This window comes from Hypanus sabinus, chromosome 17, assembly GCF_030144855.1.
Source record: "Hypanus sabinus isolate sHypSab1 chromosome 17, sHypSab1.hap1, whole genome shotgun sequence".
Lineage (NCBI taxonomy): Eukaryota > Metazoa > Chordata > Chondrichthyes > Myliobatiformes > Dasyatidae > Hypanus > Hypanus sabinus.
Genome location: NC_082722.1, coordinates 84367247 through 84382264, shown reverse-complemented (window position 1 = coordinate 84382264; position 15018 = coordinate 84367247). Strand labels below are relative to the sequence as shown.

Here is a 15018-nt window from a genome sequence, read left to right as displayed (position 1 = left end):
AGTCGGTACCTCTATGTATTGCTGCAAAAAACTATCTTGCACACATTTTACAAACTCCAAACCATCCAGCCCTTTTACAGAATGGTGGAAAATCTCCCACAATCACAAGCTTGTGCTTACTACAAATATCTGCTATCTCCTTACAAATTTGCTCCTCCAATTCTAGCTCCCCATTAGGTGGTCTACAATACACCCCTTGAAGTGTTACTACTCCTTTCCCATTCCTCAATTCCACCCAAATAGCCTCCCTAGATGAGCCCTCTGATCTATCCTGCCAAAGCATCGCTGTAATATTTTCTCGGACAAGCAATGCAACACCTCCTCCTCTTGCCCCTCCGATTCTATCACACCTGAAACAATGAAATCCAGGAATATTCAGTTGCCAATCACATCTCTCCTGCAACCATGTTTCACTAATAGCTACAACATCATATTTCCAGGTATTAATCCATGCTTTAAGCTCATCCACCTTTCTTACAATGTTCCTATCATTAAAATAGATGCATTTAAGAAACTCTCCACCTCTTCCTCTCGGTTTATCCCTAACGATGCAAACAACTTTATTATCTTTTTCTTCCTTCTCCCCTACATCTTCAGTCTGAGCGCTCCCCCTTCTCTATCACCTGCCTATTCTCCCTCACACATTGTCTGCTAGCTTTCTCTATTTGCGAACTGACCTCCTCTTCCCTCATCTCTTCAAGTTGATTCCCACCCCACAACAATTCTAGTTTAAAGTTTAAAGTTAGCAGAGTTGAATGCAATACTCCAGACGTGGCCCAACTAGGACTTCCTGACTGTACCCAGAGCCAGGGTCCAGGGTGTTTGTATATTTCAAGCTCCCTTTAAATGCAGCTGGTTGGTTGCAAAATGAATTATGCTACTGTGTAACATGTAAAAATAGTGAAATAAACGTGTTTATTAGCATCCAATAATCTGAAAAACCTGTTAAACTGGCACCAAGTGTCTGGATTATTGGAGACTTACTGTGAGTTTGACCCCGGGTAGTAGGTTGTTCTGAATGTGAGTGAGTGGCCAGTTCTGGGTATGGGTCCATTAGTAACTTCAACAAAGTGTAACATGGGATAACAAGAACAGAAGGGGTGAAGTGGGAGAGCTGTTAAAAGAATGTATGTGGGCAGGATACTCCTGTGCAGACAAGCAAGAAGACATTAGTGGACTATTCTGGAGAAAGTGCTGGGCCAGTAGAAAAGATACAAGTAGAAAAACAGCATTCGTATGATAAGCTGCACAATTTCAATGCGATGAAAACCTGCCCAAGTGCGTTGAAATCTCAGCTTTGCAGTATCGTTACCTAAGGTGGAATATTTATAGAACATAGAAAAACATGGAAAATCTACAGCACATTACAGGTCCTTCGGCCCACAATGTTGTGCCGACCACGTAAACTACTCTAGAAGCTGCCTCGAATTTCCCTACCAAAATATCACTCTCTCACTCACTACTTCAAATGATGGGGAAAAAATCCATACACCCACCACTCTGTGTGCAAAACTTACCTCTGACATCCCCCTTGTACCTACTTCCAAACCCCCTCGTGTTAGCCATTTCAGCCCTGGGAAAAAGCCTCTGATTATCCACACGATCAAAGCCTCTCATCATCTTATACATCTCTATCAGGTCACCTTTCATCCTCTGTCACTCCAAGGAGAAAAGGCCGAGTTCACTCAACCTATTCTCATAAGGCATGCTCCCCAATCCAGGCACCATCCTTGTAAATCTCCTCTGCACCCTCTCTATAGAATCCACACCCTTCCTGTAGTGAGGCGACCAGAACTGAACACTGTACTCCAAGTAGAGTCTGACCAAGATCTTGTAGAGCTGTAACATTACCTCATGGCTCTTGATCTCAACCACAGTTCATGAATGCCAATACACCATATGCCTTCTTAACAACACTGTCAACCTGGGCAGCAGCTTTGAGTATCCTATGGACACAGGCCCCAAGATCTCAATGATCCTCCACACTGCCAAGAGTCTTAGCATTAATATTATATTCTGTCTTCGAATTTGAGCTACTGAAATTCAAGATTCAAAACCTGTATTGTCATTCTAACCATACATCAGCTCTGCAGGACAGAATGAGACAGCGTTTCCCAAGAGCAGTGCAATCATAACATAACAAATGCAACACTAAATAATAAACATAACAATAAATAGTAAAACACAACAGCCACATGTCAGTTAAAGAGAGAGTGGATTGTGGAGGTTTTGAAGCATCTGGGGGCAATGGCTTGACTAAGGAAGATGTTGAAAATGTCTGTCAGGGCATCTGCTAATACAACAGCACATTCCTTGAGCACACGTCCAGGGATGTTGTCAGGACCTCCCGCTTTTTGTGGGTTGACCCTGGCAAGGGTCCTCCGTGTTTGCTCTGAGTCAATGATTGGAGCCGGCTGGTCAGATGGTAAGAAGGGACTGACTCTCCCCCTTGCTGTAGTGTTTGATGCTTTGAAACGTACAAAGAATTTGTTAAGCCTGTTAGGAAGAGAGGTGTCACTGTCATCAGTTTTCTGCCTGATCTTGTAGTCTGTCAGAGCTTGAGTTCCCTGCCACATCCGTCTGGTGTCACCTGTGCCACAGAAGTGTCCGTGTATTTTGCCCATGTAGGCTCTTTTTGCTTTCCTGATCCCTAGTGAAAGCGCAGTCCTGGCTGAGCGAAGTGTACTCCTGTCCCCCGATCTGTGGGCCGTGTCACGGGCCTTCAGTAGTGAATGCACCTCTGTTGTCATCCATTTTATAACCATGTGCGGTGAAGGTTTTCATCACAGTGACATCCTCCGTGCATTTGGCTCTGTAGCTGATTACTGACTCCGCATACTCAATGTCTGTATGGTCATCATAGGAGGCTGCTGTCTTGAATATGTCCCAGTCTGTGTGCAAAAAACAGTCTTGTAGTGCTGAAGCTGCTCCTTTTGACCAGACCCTTATCTGTCTTTTCTCTGATCTCACACGTTTAAGCAGTGGTTTATATGCTGGTGTTAACATGACAGATGTGTGGTCAGAGTGGCCAAGATGGGGGCGGGGGCTGCTTTGTATGCCTGTGGTTTGTTTGTATAAACCAAGTCCAGTGTGTTGTCTCCAATGAAACATTTTACACTTATCTGGGTTGAACTCCATCTGCCACTTCTCAACCCAGTTCTGCATCCTATTGATGTCCTGCTGCAACCTCTGACAAACCCTCTAGACTATCCACAACACCCCCAACTTTTGTGTTATCAGCAAACTTACTAACCCACCCTTCTACTTCCTAATCCTGGTTATTTATAAAAATCATGGGGGTGGGGGGGTGTCCCAGAACAGATCATTGCGGAACACCACTGGTCACTGTCCTCCAATCAGAATATGAGCCATCCACAACCACCCTTTGCTTTCTGTGGACAAGCCAATTCTGGATCCACAAAGAAGGTCTCCTTGGATCCCATGCCTCATTACTTTCTGAATGAGCCTTGCATGGGGAACCTTATCAAGTGCCTTACTGAAATCCATATACACTACATCCACAGCTCTAGCTTCATGAATGTGTCGTTACATCCTCAAAGAATTCAATGAGGTTCATAAGGCATGACCTGCCCTTGACAAAGCCATGCTGACTATCCCTGATCAGATTATAACTCTCCAAATGCTCATAAATCCTGCTTCTCAGCATCTTCCCCAACAACTTGCCCACCACTGAAGTAAGACCCACTGGTCTATAATTTCCACATGTCTATATGCCTGTGACAGGCTAGCTGTTTCCTTGGAGCTTTACAACATTGTGAGACATGAATCGAGTAGACAGAAAGAAGCTTCTCCTCATGGCAGAGGTGTGTAAGACCAGAGGCCCAGGGAAAAGGAAGAGTGAAAGGGTTAGAGGAAATCTGAGAAAATTGTTTTCAGCCAGAGTGTTTGCAGTCTTGAAAACACTGCCTGAGAGGGTGGTCGAGGCAAGTGCTCCCATATTATTTAAATAGTATCTGGATAGGCACTTGGAATTGCTAGTGGGCTATGGACTAACTTCTAGTAAATGGAATTAGTATCAATGGGCATTGGCATGCCTCTGGTGAGCTGCTACAAGCACAGTGCAGAGGGCAATTCTTTGAATTACAATTCCCGTCTGTGGCTAACCTCCTGGACTTTACTTGTATTCGGGGCAGGGATCTGTGTACCTGTGAGGGATTTCCAGATATACGTAATGCTGTGACGTGGTTTTTGGGGTTGGTCAGAGTAAATGTGTCTAGCTGCCTGCTGGGAGAAATAAGCCTAGTAGTACAGTATGTATGTACTTCTATATGGCCAGGAGCTTTGCTTTCAGAAATTACATTGAGTAGTATACATTCTGAGGGCATAATTCTATCAAAAATAATTTCGGGATTAGATAATTGAGAAATTCTATTGTTTTCTTTCTTGCTTATATAATACAACGTACATGGTTACAGCACCGAGAATGGATTTGTTGTAATACAATGAGGCTTGTCATAGTCTCACCCACAACATGCATGTGCAGCCAGAGTGACTGTGAAGAACATCATCCAAGGGTTTGATTTGTGTTGAGAATTCATCGCTGGTTTTACATTTTAATGTGTGCCTTCCTATCTGGGCACTGAAAAAAGGTTTCTGGGCTGAAAGGGTGACAGATGGTATTTATTAGTATTTTTCTCTTCTTCTTCTATATTATGTATTGCATTGAACTGCTGCCGCTGCACTAACAAATTTCACGACACATGCTGGTGATAATAAACCTGACTCTGATATCCAAAACCAGGGGAATGGCCAAGCAGGGTTTTAAACAGAGTCACTGCCTGCTGTCTTAGGTGAGTTTGAAAATATCCATAACACTAATTAAGGGTTTTTAGGTGTCCTATCAGAGGAAGCCATGAACAGAACCCCACTGTTTGTGTTAGCAAAGTGAAGATAATGGGCCGGTTTAATAGACTGAAGATAGAAAATAAAGACTAGAAGTTAGACTTCTGGACTTAAGCATTTTTTTGGTAGGGTATAAAGGGTTTAACCTGTGCTGCATTCAGATTACCATCACAGTGATCTGGAAGAACAGGAAAATAGGAACAAGAGTAAGCCATTTGACCACTCAGCCCTACCCCACTATTCAATATAATCATGCCTGATCTTTGCCAACCATAATTCCTTTTCTGTGCCAGGTCTCCATAATTTTCAATTCCTTGCTCTTTCATCTCGTATCTTTATCATAAGTAAATCTAACATACCAGCATCCATCACCCTCCCATCCTCTGTGCCAAGAGATTCTCTGCCTTCTGAGAGAAGAACCTTCTGACATAACCCAGTTTTAAATTACTATCCCTTTAGCATGTGTCTGTGTCTCCTTGCTTATAACTGTTCCGTTAGTGAAAACTGGGCTACTCCTTGCAGTTTCTAGAACACGGTAGAGTAGTGGTTAGCACAACACTCAGGTTCAATTCCCGCCACTGCCTGTAAGGAGTTTGTACGCTCCCCCAAGAGCGCGTAGGATTCCCCGGATGCTTCCCACATTCCAAAGGTGTACTGGGTGGCAAGTTAAACGGTCATTGTAAATTATCTTGTGATTAGGCTAGGATTAAATCGGGGGTTAATGGGCAGCAGGACTTGGTGCCTATTCTGCACTGTATGCTAATAAAACAAACAAACACTAATGCTGTTCTTGTTATCAGTTCTACCCAGCTACAAAAGGCAGGTATTTCAGACAGTGTTGAAGTGCACAAAACACAAAAATGTGATGTTTCCATTTCAATTGTCAGACTTTAGTATTTAGACTGATTAAGGGATTTAGAATTAAGAGGATATCAGATTAAATGGGAGACTTACATCTGAAAGAACATATGAAACTTTTTTTTTACTGTTTGTTGGGAGGCTGTAAAGTTCATATCCAGAATTGGTGAGCAACATTGAAGACCATAAGACATTAGAATTAGGCTATTTGGCCCATCAAGTCTGCTCCACCATTCCATTATGGCTGATTTATTATCCACATCAACACCATTCTCCTGCCATCTTCCCATAACCTTTAACACCCTGATAATCAAGAGCCTATCAACCACCAATCTTTCACATCTTTCTAATGATTTGATGCCATTCTTTACCAGCAGAGCCACATCACCCCTCTGTTGACCTTCCTATCCCTCCAATATAATGTGTGACCTTGGACATTCAGCTCCCAACTACAACCATCCTTCAGCCATGATTCAGTGATGGCCACAACATCATACCTGACAATCTGTAATATTGCAACAAGATCATCCACCTTATTTCTTATACTCTGTACATTGAGGTAACACACTTTGAATACCCTTTTTTGATTCTGTATCCCTAATGCTGATATTCACCCTGCCGGCTACAATTTTGTCCTATCATCTGCCTGCCCTTTCAGATAGTCTGACTTCATGCTATCTTTGCTTTTTGACATCCATCCTATCCTGAGTCCCTTCATTCTGGTTCCAACCCCTCTGCCAAATTAGTTTAAGCCCTCCTCAACAGCTCCAATAAACCTGCCTGTGAAAACATTGCTCCCCCTTGGGTTCAGGTGCAACCCGTCAATTTTCTATAGGTCGTACCTCCACAGGAAGAGATCCCAATTATCCAAGAGCTCTGCCCCCAGCACCAGCTTCTCAGCCATGCATTTATCTGCCAAATCATCCTGTTTCCTGTTTGTGGATACCACTGGGTCTTTTAAGAGACTTTTGGCTAGGTACACAGAGCTTAGTAAGCCCAGTAATTTCTAAGGTAGGGACATGTTTGGCACAACTTTGTGGGCCAAAGGGCCCGTATTGTGCTGTAAGTTTTCTGTTTCTATCCTCACTGGCGTATGGCACAGGTAGAAATCCAGAAGTCACTACCCTGGAGGTCCTGCTTCTCAGCTTTCTGCCCAGGTCTCTAAATTCTCTCTTCAGGACCTCTTTGTTTTTCTTTCCTATGTCATTGGCCCCAATATGTACCAAGTAATCTGGCTGCTCTCCCTCCCCCTCCAAAATGCTGTGAACCTGATCTGCGATGTCACTGACCCTGGCATCGGGGAGGCAACTTACCATTCAGGTGTCCCGTTCACTTCTGCAGAATCTCCTGTCTGTTCCTCTGACTATTGAGTCCCCAATCACTACCACTCTTCCCCTCTATCACTTCTCTCTCTTTCCCTTCTGCACCACAGACCCATGCTGCATGCCAATAAACCAGTCTCTGTGGAATTCCCCTGGGAGGTCATCCCCTACAATAGTATCTAAGGGTAGAGATTGTATCAAAAGGACAGGCAGGTTTTCAGAGGAGGTGGCGTGGCTCTGTTGGTAAAACATGAAAACAAATCCTCAGGAAGAGGTGACATAGGATTGGAAGAAGTAAAATAGTTGTGGGTAGAGTTAGGAAACTGCAAGGGTAAAAAAAAACCCTGATGGGAGTTATATACAGACCTCTGAATGATAGCAAAGATGTGAACTACAGATTATGACAGGGAATAGAAAAGGCATGTCAGAAGGGCAATGCTACTATAGTTATGAGGGATTTCAAAATGCAGTTTGGGAAATTCAGGTTGGTGCTGGACCCAAGAGGGGGAATTTGTAGAATGCCTACACAGTGGCTTTTTAGAACAGCTTATGGTTGAGCCCACTAGCGGATTAGCTATTCTGGATTGGGGGTTGTGCAATGAACTGGATTTAATTAAGAGCTTATGGCAAAGGAACACTTCGGGTCCAGTGATCACAATGTGATAGAATTCACCCTACAATTTGAGAGGGGGAAGCTAAAGTCAGATGTATCAGTATTACACTGGATTACAGGGAATTACGGAGGCATGAAAGAGGAGCTGACCAAAATTGATTGGAAGGGGACACTAGCAGGGATGATGGCAGAGGACAAAAAAAATTTTGGAATTATTGGGAGCAATTTGGAAGGTGCAGGATAGCTAAATAACAAAGTAGAAGTATTATAAACATGATGATGCAGAGAGTATATATAAGAGCAAAAAAATAGTGGGAAGCTAGAGAACGGTGAAGCTTTTAAAAACACAGAAGGTAACAAAAAGTCAAAAAGAGGGAAAAGATGGAATATAAATGTAAGCTAGCCAATTATACAAAAGAGGATACTAAAAGTTTCTTCAGATATATAAAGAGTAAAAGAGAAGTGAGAGTGGATATCAGACTGCTGGAAAAGGAAGCTGGAGAGGTAGTAATGGGGGACAAGGAAATGGTAGACAAACTGAATAAGTATTTTGCATCAGTGTCCATTGTGAAAGACACTAATGGTATGCTGAAGATCAAGCATCGGGACAGAAATGAGTGAAGTTGCCATTACTAGGGAGAAGGTGCTTGGGAAATTGAGAGGTCTTAAGACCCCAGGACCTGTTGGACTACACTCCTGGGCTGCCGTGACTAATGGTATTCCACAGGGATCTGTGTTGGAAACACTTTTTACATTATTGTCAATGACTGGGTAACATAAGAATTGATAGCTTTGTGTCCAAGTTTGCAAATGATATGAAGATAGGTGGAGGGGCAGGTAGTGTTGAGGAAGCAGGGAGGTTGCAGAAGGATTTAGCATTCATTTTGAGAGGACTAAAATATATAAAAACAAGCATATAATGTTGAGGCCTTATAAAGCACTGTTAAGGCCTTACTTGGATTATTGTGAGCAATTTTGGGCCCCTTATCTAAGAAAGAAAGTGCTGACATTGGAGAAGGTTCAGAAGCATGATTCCAGGAAGGAAAGGTTTACCATTTGAAGACCGATTGATTGATGGCTCTGGGCCTCTGCCCACTGGAATTCAGAAGAATGGGGGGCGGTGGGGAGCAGAATCTCATTCCTACCAGATTTTGAAAGACTTTAATAGAATGGATGTGGAGAGGATGTAACTATAGTGGGAGAGTCTACGTCCAGAGGACACAGTCTCAGAATACAGAGATGTCCATTTAGAACAGAGATGAGGAATTTATTTACTCAGAAGATGGTGAATCTTTGGAATTCATTGCCACAAGTGGCTGTGGAGATCAAGTCACTGGGTACATTTAAGACAGAGATTGATAGATTCTTGATTAAACAAGGCATGAAAGGTTACAGAGAGAAGGCAGGAGATTGAGGCTGAGAGGGCAATGGATCAACCATGCTGGGCCAAATGGCCTAATTCTGCTCCTATATCTATGTTCTACGGTCTACTTGAGTAATAGCTGCAATCAAGGAGTTAAAAGTGATCTGCTTTGTATTTGATCAGTGATGGTTGGAAATGGTGTTTTTCAGAGTTGCTGGAATTGTGGCCGGAAAGCCAGTGAGACCTGCAGTGGCTGCAACACAGCCCGTTACTGCGGCTCCTTCTGTCAGCACAAGGATTGGGAGAAGCATCACCATGTGTGTGGGCTGAATGGCCAGGGCCCACAGTCCTCTAGCACAGCCACTAGCTCATCCTCTGCTACCTCTGGAAGGCTGCTCCGGCCAGATATTACCAATGCTGGGTCTGAATGTCTTGGAGACACCAGATCTGTCATTACCTCTCGCTGTGTCTCTCCATCCACCAAGATTCCAGTCGAAACTGCCTCCCACTGATCAACAATGCAACTTCTCAACTACCTGACGATTTCAATGAACTGACCTCTGACCCCAGCCTGTAATGAACTGTTTGGACAAGGACTCCTTGATATTCAGCAATATCCCACATTTGGTGAGAATGAGGAAAATTTCTAACTTGGAAAAGAGATATATGCTGCTTTAAAAATTCCAAAAATACTCACTTGGATACGGCTCACATACCAGACTACCAAACTCTTTCTTCTCCCACCAACCAACTGATCAATTACCCTTTTAAATTCTTCCTTTGGACCCCCCCCCCCCACTAATTTGTCTTATACTCAAATTTTGCATCTTTCTTTCTTTGTGATCCCCACACCCCCAACATTGCTTCCCACTGGCTCCAATGACCTTTCTTCCCCTTGTAAACCCATTTGCTTTACTTCTCTTCCTTTTGATACCCCTCTCCCCATTGTATCTTGCTCTTGGATTTCCCCAATCCTTCATGCCCTCAAATCAGTACTCCTCTTCTCATGTACACCTACCCCTACTCCCTTGCCTCTGGATCCCAGCCTCATGCTAACATTCTGGAGAGCTAGACATTCATATTTGATCGACATACACTTATCATTACCATTAAACACAGCTATGAGGTACCAGATCAATTCAAAGCACATTGTTCACATTCGGACATGAAGAAGCACTCTCCATACTACCTTGCTAGCCAGCCAAGAAGGTACCAGATGCACCTCAGCTCCAGTGTAAATGCAAAAGCTCTACACACCCCAAAAAGTGTTGCTCTGCCGAAGTCACTCATAAAGGAGACTTACTGAGGAAGTGTTGGTCCCTCAGCCATGGTGCTCCTACAGCAAAGGTGCCAGTCTTCTAGAAGGCTGTTTCCAGACTGACTCCTGTCTTTTGTGGAATTACAGATTTATACTGGTTAGACTTGTGATTGTCAAATAATCCAAAGGACACAAAGTGTTGGGTAAAAGAACTACATGTGAAGCACCCTCTCTCAGTGGCCTCATCGCCCTGAATACGATGAGGAAAGCTATTCATGAATGAAAATGGTTAATTTTTAAAATATTTTTTAAGCATGAATGAATGTTTGACTTGCTGCAATCCTTTCTCTACCTCCCTTCATCTCTCTCGTTTTTCCCTTGTCCAGTGATCCTCTGTGATGTTCAGATATTTCTTCAATGATGACCGTTTTATTTTCATGCATGAAATGAACTAAAAACTTCCTGCCCATTTCTCCATGTTTGCTCCCAACTGTACATCACTACATCTTTTTCTATCTGAGTCCTCGCTATTTCCTCTCTATAGCAACAGTAAAGGGACTACAGATGCTGCCCCCTGGAATTGAAAGCCAAATCACCTTCTGACTCCAAAAATCTGCTTCAAAGATAGTTATTACCTATTAACTGTTCAGTTTTAACTTATCACAGAAACAGGCCAAAGCTTCAGTTACAAGACCAAACTACAAAATGGTCATTCCTGACCCATATCATCAACCACCCTCTGCCCCCAGGAACCAGAGTTCCTCCAGCATCAGCCACCCGTGGTGTTTCCACTGGGCATTATTTTCCTTGAATAGGTCACTGTTTCTCCGCAGGTGCTGGATTTGAACACATGACCAATTCACTTTGATCTGCTGCTATGATGGGCTGTGCCATGTTGCAGAGTCAAGCCCGAAGGCTGCTGTCCTGGTGATTTTCACTATGGCATCGCCATGAGTTTCCAAAGCACCATCTCTATTACTACAGGTATAGTGGGTTTTCTCTCTCATGCACTGATACAAGGAAAGTGAATAGCTGGGTGTAACAGCAGCCTCTGGATAATGCTGATGATTCAAAAAAAGACCTTTTTGCTCCCATCCTGAACTTTTTTACTCTTACATAGCAGAGTACAGTACTGCTCTTCATGTGGGCCACGTCCCTCACACGCTGCTTGCTGCCCTGTGAATGTGCCGTGTGTGTGTGGACATCTATCAGCCACTGTGGCTATTGTGTTGAGCACAAGGTGTATTGTTTTCCATTACTGATTGCACTGCTCCAGAGGGGCAGGAAGCTTACTTTATTTATCGTGTGATAAGGATAAGGTTTATTTTTTATAAATATCTTAAGAGATAATATATTCATAGTCTTGATTTTAATTGTGGCCCATTTTCTGTTTCCAGATTTTATAATCACCCACTCTTTTTTCAGAATCCCCCTTCCACCCTAAAGCTTACTAATTACTGCACAAAGCCACAGGCGTTGCCTCCAGGTTTACTGACTCAGAATATGATCTATCATCCTTAGGTACAAGGTTACAGAATGGGCCTTGCTCAAGGGCGTTTGAGTGGTGTCCTGGGTAATCACGTAGCTGATTCACCTCACCCTAGCCCAACCACACACCCTCGGGTAAAGAGGAGTAGATATCCTATAAAACTCTCAAGTGGAGGCAATGAATACCCAACAATCCATCTAGCGACTGAAGGTGGCAACACCTAGAGCTGGAGACCAGGTGGCCTCCATTCTAACACTAGCATGTCCCCTTGACTCCGGATTGCCCCAAGCACTATGTTTATTCTCACTCTTATGTAGAGGAGAAATAAACGTGTTGAGCTGTGATCTGGAGCGTAATTGATGGGCTGAATGGCCTAATTCTGCTCTTATGTCTTGTAGGAAGGGTAGTACAGAGTGGAAAATGCCTCCTGAATCAAAGGGAATTGATGCTGACCTCCCATGTTCATCTTCACACAGCTAATGTTGAGCTTGACCTTGCATCCTCTCTGGCCTGCAGTCTCTTTTATCTGCTGCCCAAAAATTGTGATGAGAAATGTTAAAACAAGTCGATTTGCCTGTACTGTAATCAGATCACTTTCCAGCAAAGGTAGACCCACAGCTCAAGCAGTAAAACCACCTCTAGTCGGCCAAAAATAGCACTTTATAAGATCTATTTCCTTCCTCGACCTCACTGGCCCACCCTTTCTGCTGCAGTATTCCAGGGCATCTTGCCTCCCTCATGTTCCAGTGACCACAGCTATTAATAACAGATCAGAGACTAAACCTACCGGCTGTTATTGTAGTCGTCCAATGTTGTTCAGGACCTCCTGAGAAAGGTAACACTCACCAGGTAAGGGTTCAACTGGCCTGGCCCACAATTCTAGTTCATCTGCTCTGTGTTCAGTCAGCTTTAGTCTTGTGCGTGCCTTCCTCTTCAATGGCTGCTGTTTGGTTGAGGGTGGTGAACAGCAGAAATGAGAGCATTGGTAGAACTAACAAAGTTGAAATTACAGGAGTGTACCTCTGAGCAAGTATGTGTGTTCATTATATCCTTTGGGAATGACACCAGTATCTCCTCAGAGTGGATGAATCTATTATATTGAACATTCACAGTACAGAAGATGAAGAGTTTTGCTTTTCCCCGCCATTCCCAAGTTCTGTAGCCATTCTAGTGCATGCTCTTCCCCCCAACTTGGGCTCTCAGTACTGTTCTACTGTATTCAGCTATGATTGTAACATTGGAGCAAGTATGTCGCTACTTATTCTGTACCTGTGTAATAAAAAGATTTTAATATCAGATTTAATTGTATTTATAACAGGCCTGCAGTGGTGCAGAAACAACTGTGTAGGCAGGCTGTTCATGTACATTCATCAGATTTCTGTTCATCCTCCAAGATCCACATCAAGAAAAACCTAATCTTAAAACTAATTGAATTTTTGAGGATGTGACTAAACACATTGATGAAGGTAGTGTATATGGATTTCAGCAAGACATTTGACAAGGTACTCCATGCAAGGCTTATTGAGAAAGTAAGGAGGCAAGGGATCCAAGGGGACATTGTTTTGTGGATCCAGAACTGGCCTGCCCACAGAAGGCAAAGAGTGGTTGTAGATGGGCCATATTCTGCATGGAGGTCGGTGACCAGTGGTGTGCCTCAGGTATCTGTTCTGGGATCCTTACTCTTCATTTTTATAAATGACCTGGATGAGGAAGTGGAGGGATGCGTGAGTAAATTTGCTGATGACACAAAGGTTGGGGATGTTGTGGATAGTGTGGAGGGCTGTCAGACGTTACAGATAAGATGCAAAACTGGACTGAGAAGTGGCAGATGGCATTTAACCCAGGTAAGTGTGAGTGGCTCATTTTGGTAAGTCAAATATGATGGCAGATTATAGCATTAATGGCAAGACTTTTGACATTGTGGAGGATCAGAGGGATCTTGGGGTCCGAGTCTATAGGTCACTCAAAGTTGCTACACAGGTTGACCCTGTGGTTAAGGCAGCATACAGTGCATTGGCCTTTATCAACCGTGAGACTGAGTTTAAGAGCCAAGAGGTAATGTTGCAGCTATAGAGGACCCTGGTCTGACCCCACTTGGAGTACTGTGCTCAGTTCTGGTCGCCTCACTACAGGAAGGATCTGGAAGCTATAGAAAGGGTGCAGAGGAGATTTACAAGGATGTTGCCTGGATTGGGGAGCATGCCTTATGAGAATAGGTTGAGTGAACTCAGCCTTTTCTCCTTGGGAGTGACGGAGGATGAGAGGAGACCTGATAGAGGTGTATAAGATGAGAGGCATTGATTGTGTGGATAGTCAGAGGCTTTTTCCTAGGGTTGAAATGGCTAGAATGAGAGGGCACAGTTTTAAGGTGCTTGGAAGTAGGTACAGAGGAGATGTCAAGGATAAGTTTTTATGCAGAGAGTGGTGAGTGCATGGAATGGGCTGCTGGCGGTGGAGGCAGGAACAATGCGGTCTTTTAAGAGACTCCTGGATAGGTACATGGAGCTTAGAAAAATAGAGGACTATGGGTAAGCCTACAGTAAGGACATGTTCGGCACAACTTTGTGGGCCGAAGGGCCTGTATCGTGCTGTAGGTTTTCTATGGTCTATGTTTACTCTCATGACAAAATAACAAATTCACAAGTCTGATCAAGATTCCTGTTTGTGTCAGTTTGGAATCAGAATAAGTGCACTGAAACAAGCTCTTTGTCCCAGAGTCTGTATGGACTATAAGCCACCCCTTCACTTACATTCATCCCTCACCGACTTGGAGCAGTGACCAAATAGCCTGTGAGGGGAATGGAAGGATATGGACATTGCACAGTAGCAATTAGTTTAGTTGGTTATCTGATTACTCATTTAATTGGTTTCAGTGTGAGTTGAAGGTCTTGTTGGTGTGCGGTACGATCTGCAAATTTGTGAAGTGGAAAGAAACCCACACAGACAGCACCCAAAGTGGCTCCTCTAGCTAAGCCACTGTGGAATTGTTCAGCACAGTGTAATAAAAGACATACAATGTTTGTATAGCAAGGTCCCACAAACCAATAGGATTTGATCATCTTTTCACCAATATTGAGGAATAAACATCTACACAGAATGCAGTATTATTGTTTAAAGAACAGCACCACTGAAGTCCCCAGGATGGGTCTTGCTCACAACCACTGCCATGAGAATCAGTGTAAGATGAAAGCTTTCAGTTTGCCAACTGGAATCCTGGGAGGACACAGCTGTACATCAGCTGGTGTTACCCGA

General features: G+C 43.5%; 1 protein-coding gene across 5 annotated transcripts in view; it reads left to right on the top strand.

The window, feature by feature from the left end:
- Window positions 1-12895, top strand: part of cbfa2t3 (CBFA2/RUNX1 partner transcriptional co-repressor 3) — a 163262-nt gene extending 150367 nt beyond the window's left edge. For all 5 annotated transcript variants that reach the window (XM_059993379.1, XM_059993382.1, XM_059993378.1 and 2 more), the window contains one exon: window positions 9229-12895. In XM_059993379.1, the coding sequence (XP_059849362.1) occupies window positions 9229-9531 (303 nt within the window). In that variant the 3' untranslated portion in view covers window positions 9532-12895. The remainder of the gene's footprint in view (window positions 1-9228) is intronic.
- Window positions 12896-15018: the final 2123 nt, after the last annotated feature.